Source organism: Nelumbo lutea, chromosome 3 (assembly GCF_056320005.1).
Source record: "Nelumbo lutea isolate HS-2025 chromosome 3, American lotus-T2T, whole genome shotgun sequence".
Classification (NCBI taxonomy): domain Eukaryota; kingdom Viridiplantae; phylum Streptophyta; class Magnoliopsida; order Proteales; family Nelumbonaceae; genus Nelumbo; species Nelumbo lutea.
In genome coordinates, this window is record NC_142686.1 from 86,794,843 (window position 1) to 86,816,640 (window position 21,798).

Consider the following 21,798-nt stretch of genomic DNA (forward strand, 5'->3'; position numbering starts at 1 on the left):
AGACTCCACGCCGAATTTTCAGATGTGTTCTAGGAACCCAAGGGACTCCCTCCTCCCCGAGCATGCGATCATCGAATCCCTCTGGTGATGGGTTCAGAACCAGCCGTCGTCCGGCCTTACTGCTACCCGCATCTACAGAAGGACAAAATAGAAAAGCAATATGCTGAAATGCTAAAACAGGGGATCATACGCAATAGCCGCTCCCCCTTTTCTTCGCCAGTCCTGTTGGTAGCAAAACGGGATGGAACTTGGAGGTTCTGTGTTGACTATAGAGAGCTCAATAGCTGAATGATCAAGGATAAGTTTCCCATTCCCGTTGTGGGCGAGTTGTTGGGCGAACCGCATGGTGCCCAGTATTTCTCCAAGCTAGACCTCAGGTTCGGGTATTTCCAGGTCCGAAAGGCTCCCGGGGACATTGAGAAAAGTGCCTTTCGAACTCACCACGGCCACTTGGAATTTTTAGTCATGTCGTTCGGTCTCACAAATGCCCCATCCACATTCCAGTCTCTGATGAATGAGGTATTTCAGTTCCATCTACACAAATTTGTTTTATTGTTCTTTGACAACATTTTAGTTTACAGTAAATCATGGGTAGAACATATGCACCATCTGCGGACCATTTTCGAGCTCCTGCACCAACACAAACTCTTCCTTAAACGGTCCAAGTGCTCCTTTGGGGAGCGACAGGCTCTTTATTTGGGTCACTTCAAGCTATCAAGGAATGGCCCAAGCCTCAATCCACCAAGGCTTTACGCGGGTTCCTAGGTTTAACAGGTTACTACCACAAATTTGTGCAGAATTATGGTCTGTTGGCTACCCCATTAACCAACCTACTAAAGAAAAATTCCTTACGTTGGGACGACGCAGCCGATACAGCTTTTGCAAATTTAAGAGATGCCCTGTCCTCCACCCCAGTTCTGCAATTACCGAACTTCGCTCTCGAGTTTACAGTCGAGTGTGATGCATCCGGAATGGGTACCGGGGCCGTACTACAGCAGCAAGGGCACCCAATTGCCTTCTTCAGTCGCAAACTGGCCAACCGACATTTAAAACTACTAACCTATATGAGAGCGAACTAATCGGGCTAGCTAGAGCCGTCCAACACTGGAGACAGTACTTGTGGGGGCGGTCATTCGTCGTCAAAACCGATCACTACAGCCTCAAGTACTTGTTGGAGCAATGGGTTAGCAAACTGCTTGGATTTGATTTTCGGGTGGATTACAAGGCGGGATCCTTGAATCGTGCCGCTGATGCTTTGTCTAGACGTGATGAGGACACTATGCTCTTGTGCGGAATTTCCCAACCCTAGATCACTCTATTAGATGACATCAGGAAGGCAATACCGCAATCACCAGAAGGGTCACTCCTTGTACAAAAAATTCAGTCTGGGGCCGCCGACTCCAATTGGTCCCTTCATGACGGGTTGGTTCTGTATAAGGGTCGGGTACATCTCCCACCAGACTCCTCTTTGATTCCCTCCATCATCTCCAGTATTCATAACTCCACCCATGAAGGCATTCAAAAAACGCCGCATCGCATCCGGGCTGATTTCCATTGGCAAGGTATGAAGGCTTCTAATTGGGACTTTGTCCAAAATTGCTCCACGTGCCAACAACATAAATGGGAAAACCTGCACCCGGCTGCCCTCCTTCAGCCCCTTTCGATCCCAACACAAATCTGGGCCAACATCTCCATGGACTTCATCGAGGGACTACCCAAGGTAGGCGGCAAATCAGTTCCGTTCGTGGTGGTGGATCGCTTCTCTAAATATGCTCACTTCATTCCTCTATCGCACCCGTACAATGCCATTTCAGTCACCCACGCTTTCTTTACACATGTTTTCCGCTTACATGGGTTACCAGAATCCATTGTCAGCAACAGAGACCCGATTTTCACTAGTGCCTTCTGGAAGGAACTGTTTCTGCTCCATGGCACCAACTGTATCATCCTCAGTCCAACGGTCAAACAGATGTGGTAAACCGCACGATCGAGATGTATCTTCGTTGTTTTGTGGGTGACCAACCGCGACGGTGGGTGGATTGGCTTCCTTGGGCCGAGTACTGTTACAACACTGCCTATCATTCTTCCCTCGGCATGACCTTTTTACGCGTCGTCTATGGCCGAGACCCTCCCCGCTTGCTATCCTATGAACCCGGTTCTACTCGTTTGGAGGAGATTGATCGTTCCTTACAAGAGCGCGATGCCCTTCTAGCTGATGTATACCTTCGCTTACAGCAGGCCCAGCTCCTAATGAAGCATACCTATGACCAGCACCATCGGGAATTGTCGTTCGAACCGGGTCAGTTTGTTTGGTTGAAGCTTCAGCCCTACCGGCAACGTTCCTTGTGCCACAGGGCTGCCCCTTAACTAGCCCCTAAATTCTATGGCCCCTTCAGGGTTTTGCGGCGGATCGGCGCAGTTGCATACCAGCTGGAATTGCCGGAGAGCAGTCGGATTCATGATGTTTTTCACATCTCCTTGCTAAAACCATTTACGGGTGCTCCTCCGGACCAAGTCCCCTCCCTGCCACCCTTGAAAGAAGGCAAACTCATTCGCCAACCTAGGACTCTTGTTCGCTCTCGTATCAATCGAGGTATTCTTGAAGTTCTGGTAGAATGGGACAGTCTACCGCCAGTCGAAGCCACCTGGATCCCCTTGATCGAGTTCCAAGCCACATATCCTGCGTTCGAGCTTGAGGACAAGCTCTTAGTCCAGGAGGGGAGTAATGATATGGACGCGTTTATCGGGAGGAAATACCACCTCCGGCAGCAACAATGATCCAGTGTTCTCACCCTATCCAATTCGGTAGCAACAGTATTCTTATCAATTCGGCATATTAGATTAGATTATCTTATCTTATTAATTTAGTAGATTAGGTTGCCTTATCTTATTAGATTAGAATTAAGAGAGACTTATCTTATCTTATCAGTCGTATCTTATCAAAATAGAATAGATTGCCTTATCCTATTAGATTAGAATTAAGAGAGGCTTATCTTATCTTATCAGTCTTATCTTATCAAGATAGAGTCTCCCTAAGAGCAGAACTCTTACCTCTTGTATTCTCCTATTTAAGGAGCTGCTATTATTCAACAAAGGCATCGAATATTCAGTCAAGAAGAGAGTTAGGAGAGTTGGTGATCTCTTGAACAAATCACTATCAAGGCGTCAAGATAGGTACCTCAAGAAAAGGAAGGGACAAGGGGAAACAAGAGGCTTTTCCCGTGGACCGACCCTTGACGAGATCCTATTCCTGGGCCCTTAACAAATCAGATTTTGGCATGATATCTGGTATTGCGACAGATCTCTCAAAGAGAGCTTTCCAACCCTTTTCGAGATTTCACAAGAGAAGGACTACCTAGTTTCAGAGACTTTCACAGAATCAAGGGACTGGAGTTTGGAGCCCTTCCTTCTGAAGGAATCTAAATGACTGGGAAGTAGAGCTTTGGCTGGAGTTGATGAATCTCTGAGTGCTACTGCTATCAGGTTGGACATTTCAACACAAGACAAAAGTGTTTGGGCATGGGAAAGCTCAGGTTTTTTCTCAGTAAAATCTTTCTACAACAGACTTTGCTCTGATGAAGGGACTAGCTTTCCTTCGAATAAAATTTGGAAAACTACAGTGCCACCCAAGGTTGCCTTCTTCACTTGGGTTGCTTCTCTAGGAAAATGTTTGACTGCTGAGAACCTAGCAAAAAGAGAAAGGCTGATGGAACCCAGCAAATGTTTAATGTGTGGAGAAAGCTCTGGAGACATGGAGCATTTATTTCTTCACTGCAAGTTTACAAGGGAGCTTTGGCAGAAGGCTTTGAGATGCCTTGAGGTGTCCTTGTGCTTTCCAAAAGGCCTTTTGGAGTTACTTTAGAGCTGGAACCTAGCCAGTTTATCAAAGAAAAAAACGGAAAAGTCATCTCGGGAGTAATTCCACCTGCAGTTCTGTGGACAAGTTTGGACAGAGAGGAAGAGGCCTTTTGAGGACAAATACAATTCAGTTGATTCAGTTCTAAAAGTTTTTTGGGGAAGAATTTATTCTTGGGTGGCTTCTCAGAAATTGTTCAAGAACACTCCTTACAACACTTTTTTTGACAACTGCAACATTTTTGTTTCTAGCTGAACAGAAGCCCTTGGGATGTATAAAGTTTTTTTTTCTTTTTTTAATTTCCTGTTCAGTGTCTTGCTGTGCAGGTTCACTGTATTCTCTTTTCTTATTTAATGAAATACTTAACCTATTCTCAAAAAAAAAAAAAGGTAGGCTTCAACTGCTAGTAGTGGTATACGAGGAGAACATGCAAGAGAAATTAGATCATCAACTGAAGGCTCACCAACATATTAGATTGCTGCAGAAGCCAGTGGTAATGGGCCTTCATCCGGGGTGGATGAAATCGATCAATCATTTCCAGGCTCCCAGCCAGTTAGAGAAGAACCTAAGCTCACCAACCTCTTAGTGATCGTCATCACAATCCCGTTCAGGTAAGGAACTTGTGGTATCCACTGAGGTTGATCATGAAGGGGTCCCAGGGGTGGCGGCATTGTCAGTAACCCGTCTAGTGGTAGAAGAGGGACTGAAGGAGGTAGAGTTGTCGACTGAATAGCCTATAGGCAAGGCAGAATTTAGGGAGGTTCAACCCATCCTTAAACTGTCATAGGCAGATGAAGTAGTAGCCAATGGCAGCTTGACCCAAGAGTCAACTGGTGGTGTCAATGAATGGGTGAAAGCGAACATCAAGGAGGTAAATGAATTTCTTGGCATTTCCTTCAAGGGGTGTGAAGAGGAAGTGATGGCACTGTTTTTAGCCATTAACAAAAAGAAACAATGGGCAAGGTGATAAGGCATTAAACAACCTCACGAAAAAAGGGTTAAAGATTTGCAAGGAAAAGAATCTCCTCAAGTTGACTCTACATGAAACTGGAAGCATACACTGATGCAGATTAAGCTGGATGTATTGATGATAGGAGGTCCACCTCGAGATACCGTACTATGGTGGTAGGGAACATTGTTTCATGGAGGAGTAAGAAGCAGTTTGTAGTGGCTAGATCCTAAGCTAAGGTAGAGTACTAGGCAATGGCACATGGAGCCTCAGAACTATTGTCACTTAGATCACTTCTAGGAGAATCGGGTATTGACTGTGAGAAGCCAATGAAATATTGTGATAACCAAACAGCTATCAACATTGCACATAATCCTGTCCAACATGACAAAACAAAGCACATAGAGGTTGATAGACATTTTAGACATTTTATACAGGAGAGAGTTGCTTCAGGGGAAGTTTGTTTTCCATTTATTGTTTCTGAAGAGCAATTGACTGATGTCTTGACAAATGGTGTTTCAAAAAGGAGCTAATACACTATATAAGCAAGCTAGGCATGATTGATATCAATGCATAGCTTGAGGGGGAGTGTAGGGAGATTGGGCCGAATGGGCCCTAGTGCATCAATATGTCATCTTTTGTCTTTTACCTGTTATGTTTGTTAATGGACCTTGTCCTTATGTGCCTGTTAACCTTTGCTTATTTATTTTTAAGTATGTTTATGATCTGGCCGCCCCTTTAAGGGAAGTATTGTAATTGCTCTCGTTAAGCTAAGATTAATAAAAGATTATAGGAGTAAGGGGGGAAGAGATTGAACCATCTTCTCCTTATCCTTTCTTCTCTTCTCTACTATTTCTCTTCTTCTCTCTCACTTTTCTACCTATAACCTGAGATTTATTTTCTGATTTTATTGGGCTGGATCACATCTTTTCTTTGTTGCTACTTGGTCTAACCCAGCATCTGATTTCTTCCCTTTCCTCCCAAAGACTTTCCATATTAGCGAAATCTCAAATAAATTCGAACTGTCCACTTTCTGAAGTCCAAGTACCTAATCTTCCTCAACCTTCTCTTCTTCTTCCTTTCTACCTTCACACCACAAGGAAGCTTCAATGGCAGTCACCAACCAGAGTAAAAAATTTCATCTGCACACACCTTCACCAACCAGGGCACATCTTCAGGATGGACATTACTAGGCTAACAGCTTCTGAATGCAAGTCTTTCACAAAAAAGAAAGTCTAAAGCACAGGGAATCAATGGAATGAGACACTTCTGGCCTCCTCAGATGAAAAGGCAAGCCTAGCAGCTGAACCACTGCTCTATCTTCCACACTGAAGCTCTTGGAGTTAGAGATAGGAGACCACCTGGAAACAGTTACAATATCTGGATCCAACTTGACATAAGCAGCACCAATCCCAGCCTCTGATCCTACTAGCTCCAACAGGGCTTTACAATCCTCAAAGGGGGTTAAAATTATAGTTCAGGTCAACTTAAGTTCTTTTTTGTAGAGAGACTGAGCTGAATGGGCCCTAGCCCATTAGTGTCTTTCTTATTAGTTCTTTCATGTTATGTTTTCTTATTGGGCCTTTTTCTTTATGGGCCTTTAACTCTTTTTTATGTTTTCTAAGTTTAGTGCTGATGTGGACACCTACTTAAGGGCCTCCTTGTAATTTATGTAGCTTAAATAAGTTTAATAAAAGATTAGAGTAGGGGAAAGAGGAGATATTTGAACTCCTTTCTTTCTCCTTTCTTTCTCCTTCTTCAATCTTCCTCCTTGCTGTCACCTTCTTCTTCTCTGATTTCTTTTGCTTTATTCTGAAATATTCCACTGATTTTATTAGTTTGAATCACATCTTGGTATCAGAGAAGGTCTCTATTCCGTTATCCTTTTTTTTCCTTTTTTTCCCATACACCTTTTTTTAATCGAAAGGTGTATGGAGAGATAAATTGCTGATTATTCAGAGATCTTGTTTTCCTAGTTGGTAGAGGGTTTGGAGAGTCAGAATCTGGTCGAAGATTGCCAAGAAAGTGGGATTGCAAATTTTTTTTCCGAAAACCCTAGCCGGCTAGAGAATTTCTAGTTACGAGTTGAAGAGGCTATTTGGGTGTGGTGCTCAAGGCTTGGAGGGTTCCTTTTTATCTCCACAAGTGGGCGGCTATAGTTGGAAGTGGTTTGGATAGCTTTGGCTTGAGCGGCTACCTCTTCTCTCTTTCTCCCCAGAGGTCAGGTATGGTGAAACCCTAGTTTTGGGGCTTTTGACAGCTTAACTGACCTTAGTTAGGTCTATAAAGGTTAAAAACATTGTTTTTTTATTTTCGTTTGATTGATAGAGCAATCTGGAAGTGAGGTGAAGCAAATCCCAGTGTCGGGGGTTGGTCCCATAGATTCCTTTTTGACAGGAGTGACTACAATTAAACTTGACGGAACAAATTACCTTGTGTGGGCACAATCTATTAAGATCCATGTCTGTGGTAGAGGTAAAGTAGGGTTTCTAACAGGTAGTAAGGCGATGTTGAGTGAGTCTGACCCTACATATGAGAAATGGATGCAGGATAACTACACAGTTATTGGGTGGTTGGTAAATTCTATGCAGCCCCATATAAGTCAACACTATCTGTGGATGAATTCAACCAAGGAAATTTGGGATAGTGTGACAAAGACATACTCTCAGAAATTAAATGTTGCAAGGGCCTACAAACTAAAGAGTGATGTGAAGAATTTAAGACGGGGGAAGAGTGTGGTTGTCTATTATTTGATGTTGAAGTCACTATGGCAGGAGTTGGATGTTATGGAAGCATTTGTATGGGAAAGCACCAAAGATGCCAAAACTTTCAGGAAAATTGTGGAAAGAAATAGGTTGTTTGAGTTCCTTACAGGACTCAATCCTGAATTTGATATTACAAGGCGGAATATCTTGGCCAAGGATGATGTGTCACTTGCACAAGCATACTCTATGGTGAGCAGTGAAGAGAGCAGGTGGCAAGTACAGCTACAGACCCCACCTCCTTCAGAACATTTTGCACATGCTGGAATAAAACCAAAGGGGTTGAATGAGAAAAGGGAAGTGATATGTGAATATTGCAAGAAGCCGAAACATACTAAGGATTCTTGTTGGAAGCTTCATCCAAATCTTCTTCCTGAGAGGTCTCGGAGCAACAACAACTCTAAGAAGGGTGTCTAGTCTGGAAAACCCAAGAATGCAAATGTTGCCACAATGTCTGAATGTGAAGAAAAATCTGTTGTGGAACAGTTGGCAGCAGTGAAGGTAGAATTTGAGAGATATGGGAATTTGATAAATCACTTGGAGTCTACTATTGCATCTTCCTCCTCAGGCATCCCCTCTATCCGCTTTTGCCCATTTAGGTATTCGTGCTTCTGCAAATCATGCTACAGCCTCAGGTAATCGTAGAATTCCTTGGGTCATAGATTCTGGTGCATCAGACCATATGACTAGCCTACCCAACCTTTTTTGTTCATACCAGCTCCTCTCGGGTAGAGAGAAGATTTCTCTTGCCAATGGGTCTCTTGCTCCCATCTCTGGCAAGGGTAGCACTAACCTTTTTATTTGTTAGTAGTTTAACCAAATCAATGAATTGCAGCATAACCTTCTTTTCTACTTATTGTGTTTTTTAGGACTTGAAGTCTCAAAGGACGATTGGAGGTGGCCATGAGGCGAATGAGATATACTTGCTGGATGTCTCTGATCAAAGTCCCGGATTACCTAGTGGAGTTGCTTTGGAGTCTGTTTTATCAGAGTTAGTTAATAGAGTCATGATATGTCATTTTAGATTTGGTCATTTGTTTTTTTCAGCTTTGAGTCATTTGTTTCCAGAAATGTTTAAGGGAATATCCCTATCGAGTTTTCATTGTGAGTCATGTGAACTTGCTAAACATCGTAGACAATCTTTTTCAGTGAATAATAAAAAATCTGTTTCTCCTTTCCATATTGTGCACTCTAATGTGTGGAGGGCATACCATTTACCTGGTATGGGGTGCTATAAATATTTCATTCTTTTCATTGATGATTTCTCTCGTTACACATGGATTTACCTTCTGAAATCTTGGGATGAAGTATCAAATATTGTACAAAAGTTTCATGAACTTATACTTACCCAGTTTAACACTCGGATCAAAATATTCCGATCTGATAATGCAAAGGAATATTTTGAGAATATTTTGAGAAGTCTCTCCTCCTACTTTGATACCTTTGGAGTTATTCATCAGAGTTCCTGTTCCTACACTCCTCAACAAAATGGAGTGGTGGAAAGGAAAAATAGACATGTGGTTGAGGTAGGAATATTTTGAGAAGTCTCTCCTCCTCCTTTGATACCTTTGGAGTTATTCATCAGAGTTCCTGTTCCTACACTCCTCAACAAAATGGAGTGGTGGAAAGGAAAAATAGAGATGTGGTTGAGGTTGCGAGGAGCCTTCTTTTTGCTTCCCATGTTCCTATTAAATTTTGGGGTGATACTGTTCTTATAGCTACATACTTGCTAAACCGAATGCCTTCTCGGGTTATGGGGTTTAAAACTCCCTTTATCTCTTTTTCCAAATAATGATCTATTTTCTCTTCCTCTCAGGGTGTTCGGGTGCACTTGCTATGTCCATGTTCATAGTCATCAAAGACATAAGTTTGAGCCTAAAGCATTACAAGTGTGTCTTTTTGGGATATGCCTCCACACAGAAGGGGTACTGTTGTTTTGATCTAGTTCGTGGCACTTGCTTTGTTTCTAGAGATGTCACATTTGTAGAGTTAGTCCCTTTCTTTGGTACTTCTCTTGAGGGGGAGCATTCAGACGAGTTGTTTGCATTGTCACCATTTGTTCTTCTTCCAATTCCCATTGAATCTTCTATAGAGTCTCCTCCAGTTGAGCCATCTATCCCTGGTCCCCTTCCTCCTACTCATTCCCCTTCTTTTCTTTCCCATCCTATTATACAGAGGTGGTACCAGAGACAAAGACTCAGAGACATGCAAGTTGTTTCCATTCTTTCAGATGTGCCTCTTGCTCCTCCCATCACTACTGAGATAACATGTCAGCCCTCTTCTACCACTTTGGATACCTTCCCTGACCTTGATCTACCTATTGCCCTTTGCAAAGGCAAACAGAAATGCACAGCTCATTATATTTCCAAGCACCTGTCCTACAACCTCCTTTCCCCTTCCTACTATTCCTTCCTTGCCTTTGTTTTCACGCATGTAACTCCTCGGTTTGTCCCAGATGCCTTGTCCAAACCAGAATTGAGAGATGCTATGATGACTGAACTAGATGCTTTGCATAAGAACAATACCTGGGAAATTGTGCATTTGCCTAAGGGAAAGGAACTGGTTGGCTGTAAGTGGGTGTTCATTATTAAGTATCATTCTGATGGTACTGTTGAGAGATATAAGGCCCGTTTGGTTGCTAAAGGATATACTCAGATGTATGGTATTGACTACTTAGAAACTTTTGCCCTAGTAGCCAAGATGACTTCAGTTCGAGTCTTGCTATCTTTAGTTACTGCTTTTGACTGGTCGCTTCATCAGTTTGATGTAAAGAATGCCTTTTGAATGGGGACCTAAATGAAGAGGTCTATATGTCTTTACCTCCAGGGATGTATGGAAAGGTCTGTAAACTGAAGAAGTCTCTTTATGGCCTTAAGCAGTCTCCTAGAGCCTGGTTTGACAGATTTCGGGCTGCTCTTGTTACTTTTGGATACACACAGACTTAGTTGGATCATAATTTGTTTGTTAAGCGGAGAGATCCCTTAGTCACCCTCTTGATTGTCTATGTTGATGATATTGTGGTTATAGGAAATGATACTCAGGAAGTTCATCTCAAGAGTTTTCTTATCACTGAGTTTGAAATTAAAGACTTGGGAGAACTCAGATATTTCTTGGGAATTGAAGTTGCCAGATATAAGGATGGTTTCTTCATTTCTGAATGGAAGTATGTTCTTGATCTCCTTGTAGAGACTGGGAAACTGGGGGGTCGACCTGCTTCTACTCCTATTGACCTAAATCATAACTTGTCAGTGATTGAAGGTGAATTGTTGCCTGATAAGGGGGTGTTCCAGAGACTGGTCGTGAATTTACAGGGCAATGACACATGGAGTTTCTGAACTTTTGTGGTTGAGATCACTTTTAGATGAATTGGGTATAAATTGTGAGAAGCCAATGATGTTAAATCATGACAACCAGGCTGCTATCAACATTGCACACAATCCTGTTCAACATGACAGAACTAAACACATTGAGGTTGACAAGCATTTTATACGAGAGAGAGTTTCCTCAAGAGAAGTCTATCTACCATTTGTTGCTTCTGAAAAGCAATTGGCTAATGTTTTGACAAAAGGTGTTTCTAAAGGAAAGCTGGTTCATTATATAAGCAAGCTGGGCATGATGGATATCTATGCTCAGCTTGAGGGGGAGTGTAGAGAAACTAGGCCGAATGGGCCCTAGCCCATTAGTGTCTTTCTTACTAGTTCTTTCATGTTAAGTTTTCTTATTGGGCCTTTAGCTCTTTTTTATGTTTTTTAAGTTTAGTGCTGATGTGGACACCTATTTAAGGGCCTCCGTGTAATTTATGTAACTAAAATAAGTTTAATAAAAGATTAGAGTAGGGCAAAGAGGAGATATTCGAACTCCTCCTTTCTTTGTCCTTTCTTCTCCAATCTTCCTCCTCCTTGCTGTCTCCTTCTCTGATTTCTTTTGCTTTATTCTGAAATATTCTACTGATTTTATTAGTTTGAGTCACATCTCTTTTAGTAAATCCCAATCTTTCGCTTGTAATATAATATATGCATATAAGGTATTGCAAAGGAAAATGAGGGGGGAGATCATCCTCCTAGTTCCCCACCTCTCTCTGCCCGTCTGTTGATACAGTTCACAATGCTATTTCCTCAATAAGCGTATTGTAAATTAAAGTGGATACTGTATTCTTTGCAATCATATTTCTCTTCCTCTTTATATTTCTAAATCAGTTTTGGTTATGTAGTAATTTCGAAGACTGGAGCTGGACAGTTGGATCTTCTTATCCTTGACACATTATACAAGGTCAGGCTTTACTTCATCCTCTTCTGCTTGCGGTACCTGTCTCCGATTGCTTCTATATATTTATCGACTTTGCAAATATATTTCTGGCCCTATCCTTTCTAGTTTTTCCATTCATCCATATCAGCATACGTATTTCTGCCAATCACTTTTTGGACATGTTATTAAATTATTGTTCAAAACCCTATTCCATACAACAGACAACACTTATGACACTCCCATTTCTCCCATCCAACTCTAATTCTATGGACAACATCCTATTAAGTGTTTTTTCTATTGATAATCATAGCATTTTATTAATATAGAGAAAAATGAATCATGTGCTCTAGCAAAGTCTACTAATGATCCCTGTTCACCTTGCTTGGGCATTACATTGGCCAAGCAATTTGCTGATCCAATAGAAAGTGGTTTGCAGCTTCCTTGAAAAGAAAATTATTTCTTTAATGGTGTCTCTGTGTTGCCATAGTCCTTATTGTACTTCAAAAGTCACCTTCACCAACTGAACTGAAAACTCATTAATCACCCAAAGTCACCACCTGATTAGCTAAAAGATCATGTTAACAATACAAGTTTCTAGGAGTGGATCATGTCATGATTGGGTACAGTATCTGGGCTATGGCATTCATTAGGTGACCCAAACAGACCACATTGCTGTATTGTTGATTCCTCTCTATGCATCTCCCTTTGGAAGACAACTGTATTCAAGATTATCATAAACTATAATTAGGTCTGTTTAATCAACAAACTTTGCCATTCAGGCTGGGTAAATCCTTGTAGAGATACTAGATTCCTTACTGTTTGATACTTGGACTTTTGGTAGTCACTTCAATTAATTGGAAAGTTATAACTGTTTTTAACATCATGGTTCATTAAAATGTATCTTACTAGTTGAATTCTTAGAATTATAATCCAAATGCTGTGCATTACAAATCCTCAATGTGCCTGACTGCTATATTTCCTCTAGGGCTACAAGTCGGGTTTCCTGACTTGATTTCAACTGCATCAGGCTTAGGTTAGGAAATGGAGTACCCTTTCAGATTGCTTGTTAGATATTTTATCACATCTTCCATTACTTCGGTGCAATGGATATCATTTGCGTTGCTGGTTTTTTTAATGATTTATACTGCTTATTTAATGTTTTTATACCATGCTCGGTAATAAAAAAATATATTTTATGCTATGTTCCAAGACTTAAATCCCTTGTTTCACCATTTAAATTTCAATTCATGCAGACAGGATCACATAATACCCATTTTTGCTTGCCTCAGGTTGGTCCCTCCTTACTCATTTGAAACTTCAAGGTGTAAATTTTCTGTAATTTATTTTAACAGAGAACTGTTGCTTAAACAACCACTAATAGTAAGAAATTCTCCTTTCAGACTCTTGAAGCTGTAGAGAGGCTTTCTCCAAAACGAGCACTGTTCATTGGGATGACCCATGAGTTTGATCACCACAAAGACAACGAGGCCCTTAGGGATTGGTCTAGAAGGTACAAGACACCTTTAAGTTCAATTTTCATAACCTCCTTTTTCAACTTAGAAACATGGTCATTAAAACCAGCTTTAGTCAATCAAAGAACTGTGCACCTTGATCGTCACAGTTGAACTTGGTTTGAACCAGTTTCTTTGCTAAAATACTGCTGCCATCTGCTATTGGCATCATCATTATTGCTTCTAAAAGGAGATGGATAACAGGTGGAGATATTGCTGAGGGAGATAAGTGCAATGCTTTTGGAGGGGACAGGAGGAAGAGATTGGGGTCAAAAGGGGAAAAGCACCCATAGAGACTTTATGGAGAGGCTTTTTTATATAGAACGTTGATATAGTGACAAAATATTCGAGGACTTTACACTCTGATAGAAGATATGGCCTTGGAGATTTTAGCATGGAAGAGCAAAATTCGTGTTGAGATACAAAATAGCTGCGATGGAGCACAGGTGATGATAATATTGATTTTGATGACAGATGCCAATTACTGAAGGACATTATGATTAAATCCATGAAGCTGTCATAATCAGCACCAAGGTTGACCTTCCAGGCTATCGGATTTACCTACCTAGGTCTTTGCTGGGTTGATGTCTATGTAGGTTCTAGTAACCACCCTTGGAGTACAGATGTCTGAGTTGGTTGTAAAACTATTATGGCCTAGAAATGTCATGGATCTAGCAAATTTCAAATAAGGCATCATTTTCAATGTTAAGAACTGAATCACTGATTTTCTATTTTATTTTCTTGCTACAGAGAAGGAATTCCTGTTCAGCTTGCTCATGATGGTCTGCGAATCTCCATAGATCTATAATGAGGTGAATGCATCCTATCTAGAAGTTCATTACCTTTCTTTTTCACTAAATTCGCAATATTGGGTTTCTGCAGGGTCTAATTTGTTTACAATGTTTTAAAAGGCACTGGATGTGTGCTCCAGCCTCCAGGCTAGGTGCTAAGAAAATTCCTCAATACACCTCCAGTAGGCATGCACCTATGTTGCACTTTGCAGAGGCGTATGCTTCATATGCTCTTACATTTCAAATTAATTTTTAATAATAAACATGTTAAAAATAAAAGTAGGAGAACCATTTTATTGTGTTCCCCATTATATATTAACATAATGCCAAACATGAAAGAACTTTTTTATTGTAATATTATAATAAAATGTTATAAATAGAAGCAGGGCACCATAGCTTTGATTTCTTTTTTTAATGCACTAAATTCATTAGAATATGATATGACACTTGTTTATGTTAAGGGTTCGACTATGATGCTGGAAAGACATGATACCAGAAAAACTTACAACCAACCAACCAGCATCATAAATATAAATAGAAGTGACAGGTGGGGGAATCTATCAAAATACAAGGGGAATAGTGTATCATAGGAGCTTGGATCTCCTACCCACAAACTCTTCCCACAGAACACCACAGGCACACATTGGGAATATTTCCCTTATCATTTATGAGAGATGTTCCCAATACATGGAGGAGGTGTCTTGTGGGTAGGGATGTAGAAAAACTTTCCCTACAATTTATGTGAATCACCACCCCCATGTTAGAGACTCTGCTATAACAATCCTTGCCCTGAAAGACATGTTCACATAGATCTCCCAAATGCTTAAGGCTACCTTTCGGGTTTCCATACTTTAGGTCCATAGTTTCTATTATTAACCTTATGAATAAATCTGTAATACATGTATGGATCTCTCATGTATTATTATCCTTGCGAGTATATCTATAATACACGTAATGAAGTTCATTATTATTCCTTTTTTTTCGCAGGTCAAATGTGCAAGACATACAACTAAATTTTCCTCTCGGTAGGAAAGGAGAAAACAAATACTTGTTAGGTTGCACCCATTTTTTTGCTCTTGGTATATCTAGTCGAAATGATGAAAACAATTCATGAAGTGATGGCAGAAAATGCTGGATTGTAGAGGAAAATATATACAGCATAAGCAGAGAAGGGGACACTTGTTATAAACTTTCTTTCTTTTTCTTTTGTTTTGTCTGGTCTTATCTAATTTTCATCTGAAAGAGAAATTTATCGAGCCCAAGCACAGCAATGTAATTTGTCAGTGCCTGTATGAGTTATAATTAAACCTGAAGGAATTGTTGTGAAGTTATTGACAGATGACAGATCCTCTGCTTGAGAAAATGCTCTTGGTTAATTTAAATATTCTGTGTAATCTCAACAAACTTGGACAAAGCAACCAAACATGGGCCTATCCATATCATCATGACAGAACGGAATTGCTTTACCAATCAAATAGTTGCGCATTTTTAAAGGATCAGCACATGGCACAAATGGAATATTCTACTTCAGAGGATAGAATACTCTGTGTGATATTGATATTTTGAACATTTATCATGGTCAAATGCTCATGACACCCCTTGTCAAGGTTAAAACAGACCTTTTTGAAAAGTGAAAAGATGGTGTTTTCTCAACCAAAAATATAAAACTTGATCAACTATACTGTTTTTTAGGACAAATTTAACTAATTGACTAACTATACTGTTTAACTAATGTCTTAAATTACATTTGACAACCGTTATCATCCGTAAATCCTTAACGAAAAAGATGAAATGTCCATTTTACCCTCATGTCACTATTTGATAAAGAAGAAGGAAAGGAGGATTTGTCTCCTCTTTGAATCGCCCATCACCGGTTCCCAACTTCCCATACGCTAAAGAAAACCTGAGTCTTCTTCCAACGATCTGACTGATAACTCTAAAATGCGGCCAATGGAGAGCAAGAAACCTGATAAAAAAAAATAGAATGCGGTCACTGATAACTCTGAATTGTTCGTCACCGGTTTTCTTCATCGTAGGTATAGAATGCAATTCAGTCTACGTCCACCCGACCATCGTAGGTATGGAAAACCAGAGTCTCCACCACCAAACCATCCATTGTTCCAGGCGTTTTCTACATATTCCCTTCCCCTCTTCTGCAACGAGTTACAGTGGTTTAGGGAGAGAGAGAAAGGGAGTTCTTCAAAACTAGGTCCAGCAAACCATAGTCTTCAACGGAAAGAAAATCCCTCTGCTGCAACGAGTTGTAGTGGTTCAGGGAGAGAAAATAAAGGAGGCCGGAGAGAGAGAAGGGGAATTCTTTGTGCCGGAGGGGCAAATGTTCCCAGGAAGAACATTCATAACCGGCGAATTAACGAAACTGCCACCACTACCGACGATTCCACCAGGGCATTGATCTCCTGTGACCCAGCTTAGAATTACGAGCCGCGGCAGCGGATCGGACGTAAGCTCTTGTTGCTGAATCTATTAATGGGGAGATCTGTCGGTCTCTTGTTGCTGCTTCACCACGTAAGCTCTAGTTGTTGCTTTGCTCATTCAGTGGTGCTGCAGCAACAAGAGCTTACGTCCAATCCGCTTCAGCGGCTCGTAATTCTAAGTTGGGTTACAGAAGATTAATGTCTCCTTATTGTCCATGTTTGAATGGTTGATAAAGAGAATTAGATGGCATTCTTAAGACATTTTTTACTTTTTATGGCTGATTGTCATTAACGACATGTACTTGACTATAACATTTTGAAAGTTTGGGTAATGGGTTGTTACATTTTGAAAGTTCGGATAGTAAATTATCGCATTTTAAAGTTCGGGGAGCAAATTGTCACTTGAGCCAAAGTATAGGGTACTGATCAAGAATTTTCTCTATTTTTTAAAATAAGCACTTGAAAAAGCTGGGTACCAAATGTAAATAAGTGCTTATTCGAATAAATATTTGTTTTTAAGCACTTATTTTTAACATAAGCACTCCCAAACATGGCCTCTAAAAAGTAGAAAAGCATTTATATTGCTTTTTCAAAATTCAGATTTCAAATTTATCAAATGCCACCTTAAAAAATAAAAACTAATATTCTGATTTAAGAGAATCAAAAGAAAAGGTCCAGTTATTATTATTATTATTATTATTGATGCTTGGGATGGCCGAGGACAACAAAGTAATTTCGCCCCTAGACTCCAAAGGTTGGTCGAAGGCTTCGAAGGTTCGGAGAGCTTGTTGCCGAGGCCGAGGTATGCAGGCCGAGGCGGAGAGGGCTCCGAATACTGTAAAAGCAGAAGGTAGGTAGCCGAGGTGCTACAAGGCAGAATATGTCATAGGCCCCGGGTGAGAACCCGAGGCAGAGTCTTCGACGGTCAAGTTAGTACGGGGTATGAAGAGGGGAATTAGAATATAACTTTTGAGATCAATTCCAAATCCAGATGCCAATTGTATTCGGTCCCCCTTACCTGGAGGGGGGCATCCCTATTTATACTTGAGTTGCCAGGAGGTAGGTGGAGATGGACGCTTGAAATGGGTGTCGTACGAGGGCAATCAGAGAGCTTTGCGGGGATGTGTGGGTGCTCCGCAATTAGCTTCGTACGAGGGGAACATAGTAACTCCTGCTGTAGTGGGTTTCGTTCCCAGGTCTAGCATTTGTGGGCTAAGCCTCCCAACCTCAAATGGGCTGGGTTGGGTCACCCCACATCACTTGCCCCCACTCCCGAGGCCGAGGAGAAAAATTTGGCTTCCACTGATGAGAGTAGTAACAATGAGCACCAATGAGCCCAGCAACCCAAGTGTACCTTGTAGTGGCATCCTCTTTTGTGTCTCTGTCTGGTTCGTCTTCATAAGTTGGGCCGAGGCTACGAGTGGTCTATAGCACTATTGCTTCGGACAAGTGACCCAGGAGGCGTGCTCAATGCGGATGCTCTGGTGTCGCCATTTGGGCCGAGGACTTATGAAGCCGAAGGTTGTTTAAGCTAAGGGCCTGCGAAGCCGAAGGCTATTTAAGTCGAGGACCTGTGAAGCCGAAGGCTGTTTAAGCCGAGGGCCTATGAGGCCTAAGGATCAGTACGCGGTACAACTTTTTGATCAGACTGGTGTTTGCATTCGCACGGCCGGGTCGCATAAGCCAATGGTTCACAGTGGGTGGACAAGTCGGTTCACCCTAAGCATCGTTTCTCCTTCCGAAGATGGGTGTTCAGGGGTGTGGCCCGGCTGGTTCACAATTGCGGAGGCGTTTTGCATCCGTTGGATCAGGGACGATCTGCGCCATCACTAGCGCATCATTTCGCCTACCGAGGATGAGTGTTATGTGACGCACCATGATTGGGCTGTGGAGGCAGTGGCTTCTCAGCCGTTGGATCTTGAAAAATTTGGGACATTCGTTCTCTTTTAAATAGGGCCCTTAGCGGCAACACTCTTGTCTTTTGCCTCTAAGCGCCTTTGCCTTTAAGTGAACTCAACTTCCAAACTCTCCAACCTTCAACACTTCATTCTCACTCTTTTTTCCTCTACATTTCTTAGGTAATTTTAAACAATGTCTTTCTCAGATTCTCATCCTGAGTGCTATGATCTTTCGAATGAGTCGGAAGGGAGCTCTTCCAGTACCCCTTCTCCCCTTTCTCCTTTGAGTCCTTCTACTCTTGCCCCCCTTCAACAGGAGGTTGAGGTGCTTCGGGGGAGGGTAGCCCGTGAGGGTGCTGAAGGCAGCCATCGAGGCGAGGACCCTCCCTGTGAGAGGCCTAGACCATGTTCCTGGGAGGCCGAAGGGTCTTGCCCAGCCGAGGGGGAGGGAACCCTAGACCATGTTCCTAGGATGAGGGCTGCCTAGGCAGTAGCTGAGACCAATGTCCTCGGTTTCCCCTTCATCCGTGGACTCCTAAGGAGGGGGAGATCTGCATCTACCAACATTTTCTCCAGGTCAGTCTTCGGTTTCCCCTTCATCCACTGATTTCCGAACTGTTGAGGGTGTATGAGATTACTCTTAGCCAATTGGTGCCCAACGCTGTTAGGACTATAGTGGCCATGCTGGTGGTGGCTCAGTTCCAGGGGGTGAAACTGACATCAAGCCTCTTCCGAGTGTTGTTTCATATGTTGGTGAGTGCACCCGAGAGAGTCTACACCCAGGTCTTGGGAAGCCTGGGCAAGGTAGTGCTTATTCCTTTTCCTTCATGCCTTTTTGTTTTTCTGTGGAGTACTGATTGTTTCTTCACTGCAGGTTTGTCTTCACTATGTTGGTCTCGAGGACTGGCTGAAGCTGACCTTGGCCCAGATGGACAAGCTGGAGGAGGAGAAGGGAAAGCTCTAACAAGTTGCCGCCACTGCCGAGGAAAAGTACTATAAATTCCAGTCGAGCCTCATCGATGAACAGAAGTTCCGTATGGAGGCTTAAGTGCAGCTAATGGAGGTGTCGGAGAGCCTCTCCAAGGAGTAGATGGAGAGGGTCTGCATCGTAAGCCTTTTTTCCAAGGCAGAGCTACGCCTTACCCAGGCCAAGGAAGATGCGGTCGAGGCGAAGAAGAGGGTGGCCGAGGTGGAGAAGAGGGCCGAGGGAGCAGCAAAGCGTGCCACAGAGGCCGAACAAAAGGCCACTGAGACCGAGAAGAGGGCCTAAGAGGCAGAGAAGCGGGTCAAGGAACTGGCCGATCTTGCCTCCAGGGCTTACTTGGACAGGATCGAGGATACTAAGAAGGCGCTCGTAGTGGCTCTGACTGACTTTGGCGTCAAATCATTGAAAGTGATCCCTGATTCTCCTGAGGAGGCTACTAACTCTGCTCTTCCCCCTCCTACAGGAGGCAAGGCCTAAGCTGGGCTTTTTCTATTTTCTTCTTCTCTCTTCTTTTTTTTTTTTTTTTTTGACAATGTACATGTATTCGGCCTGAGGGGCCGTGAAACAACTTTGTAAAGCCTGAAAATTTTTTGTTCATAATGAAAATTAGTGGCATTTTTTGATTTTTTGCCTCAACTGTTGCATTTGTTGTGTTGTTTTTCCTTGTGTCTTTTTGCATTTATGCTTTTGCTGCCAAAGGGTCCATGCCCCTCCAAAAGAAAAACACATCATGATACAAGTGTAATTCTCTTCAGCTTACTTTATGCATCAGAAGCGTGGCGAAGGGGTGGCCGAGGTGAAACCTCCACGGTTAAGCCGGGGCTTGTCTGGCCTAACGCCCTTTTAAGTGTTCACTTAGGCAAGGCCGAAGAGGCCTATAATGGGGGGAGCCAAAGCAGAGTGTGGGGCTCGCTTGGCTCTCTCCCCTTACTTATACTTGGGTAAATAGCAAGATGACCTATCGACGTGAGAGTGGGGGCCGAGGCTGAGCTAAGACTCGCCTGCCTCCCACTCTTTTAAGTGTTGACTTCGGCAAGGCCAAAAAGGCCTACTGTATTGAGGGGTGACTGAGACAGAGCTGAGGCCCATTTGGCTCAATGGGGCCTAGGCAGAGCCGAAGCTTGCCTGGCTCCTTATCCCTATGCAATAGCTTTGGTGAGGCCGAGGTGCCTTCCCTATAGGGGGTGGCTGAGATAGAGTTGAGGCTCGTCTGGCTCCATGGGGCCTAGGAGGTTGGCTTCCTTTGCTAGTAGCACTAAGTGTGAAAGTTTAGGAGGCTAGCTGCCACCAAGGTGGCGCGCTGAGGCATATGGGGCACTTGGCCATCCTGGTGTATTCGCATTAAGTCATAGCCAAGGTGTTCGCTACTTATTCGCTAAGTATTGGCATTGGTCTTGCGAGGGGTTATAGCCCTCGAAGGAGGCTGTGCACCCCTGCCAGTCACGAGGCCGAAGAGTTATAAGAACTTAGTAGGTACACGCGTTGAGCATTGAGCCTAAGAGGAACTTTGCTTCATTCATTCCATAATTTCAAAAAGATGTTACAATCATTTGTAGTACATCCAGAGGTTCTCTGAATTCCATGTATGAGGTATAGGTCTTCCATCTAGGTGTTCCAGGTGAAAAGTGTCGGGGCCGATGACTCACTTGATTCTGTAGGGGCCTTCCCAATTGGGGCCCAGCTTCCCTACTCCTAGTTTAGGGACCATAACTTTTTTGAGGACAAGGTCTCCCTCTTGATAATGTCTTTCTTTTACCCTGGAGTTGTAGTAGTGGGCCACTCGTTGCTGGTAAGCGGCTATCCTTATCTGTGCTTGTTCTTGGGCTTCTTCCAGTAGGTCAAAGTTTGCTCTGAGGGCTTCATCATTCTCGGCTTCATTGTATGCCTTAACTCATAATGTCGAGTGGCCGATTTCTACCAGGATTACTGCTTCTCTGTTGTAGGTTAAGCCGAAGGGGGTTTCTCCCGTGGCTGTCCGAGGCGTGGTTCAGTAAGCCCAGAGTACACTGTTAAGTTCGTCAGCCCATAGGCCTTTTGTTCGGTCCAATCTGGTCTTCAATCCATTAGTATTGTCCTGTTGGTGACCTTAGCTAGGCCATTGGTTTGAGGATAGCCTACCGAGGCGTATTGTTTCCTGATGCCGAGGGAAGCACACCACTCCCGGAACTTGGCATCATCAAATTGCTTCCCGTTGTCAATGACCAGCATGTAGGGTAGGCTAAAGTGGCAAATGATGTTTTCCCAAAAGAAATTTTGGATGGATCATGTCGTGATGGTGGCCAAGGGCTCGACTTCCACCCACTTGGTAAAGTAGTCTATTGCAACAACAAGGTACTTTCTGGCCCCCATTGCCAGAGGAAAGGGAC

General features: G+C 42.7%; 1 protein-coding gene across 1 annotated transcript in view; it reads left to right on the top strand.

Annotated features, from left to right (window-relative positions):
- The window catches only part of LOC148866205 (Metallo-hydrolase/oxidoreductase superfamily protein), a 29,189-nt gene extending 13,693 nt beyond the window's left edge, over nt 1–15,496 (top strand). Inside the window, exons 6-10 of the mRNA XM_088979061.1 lie at nt 11,778–11,836; nt 13,066–13,101; nt 13,213–13,322; nt 14,074–14,135; nt 15,102–15,496. Coding sequence (XP_088835187.1) covers nt 11,778–11,836; nt 13,066–13,101; nt 13,213–13,322; nt 14,074–14,131 — 263 coding nt within the window. The 3' untranslated portion in view covers nt 14,132–14,135; nt 15,102–15,496. The remainder of the gene's footprint in view (nt 1–11,777; nt 11,837–13,065; nt 13,102–13,212; nt 13,323–14,073; nt 14,136–15,101) is intronic.
- Nucleotides 15,497–21,798: the final 6,302 nt, after the last annotated feature.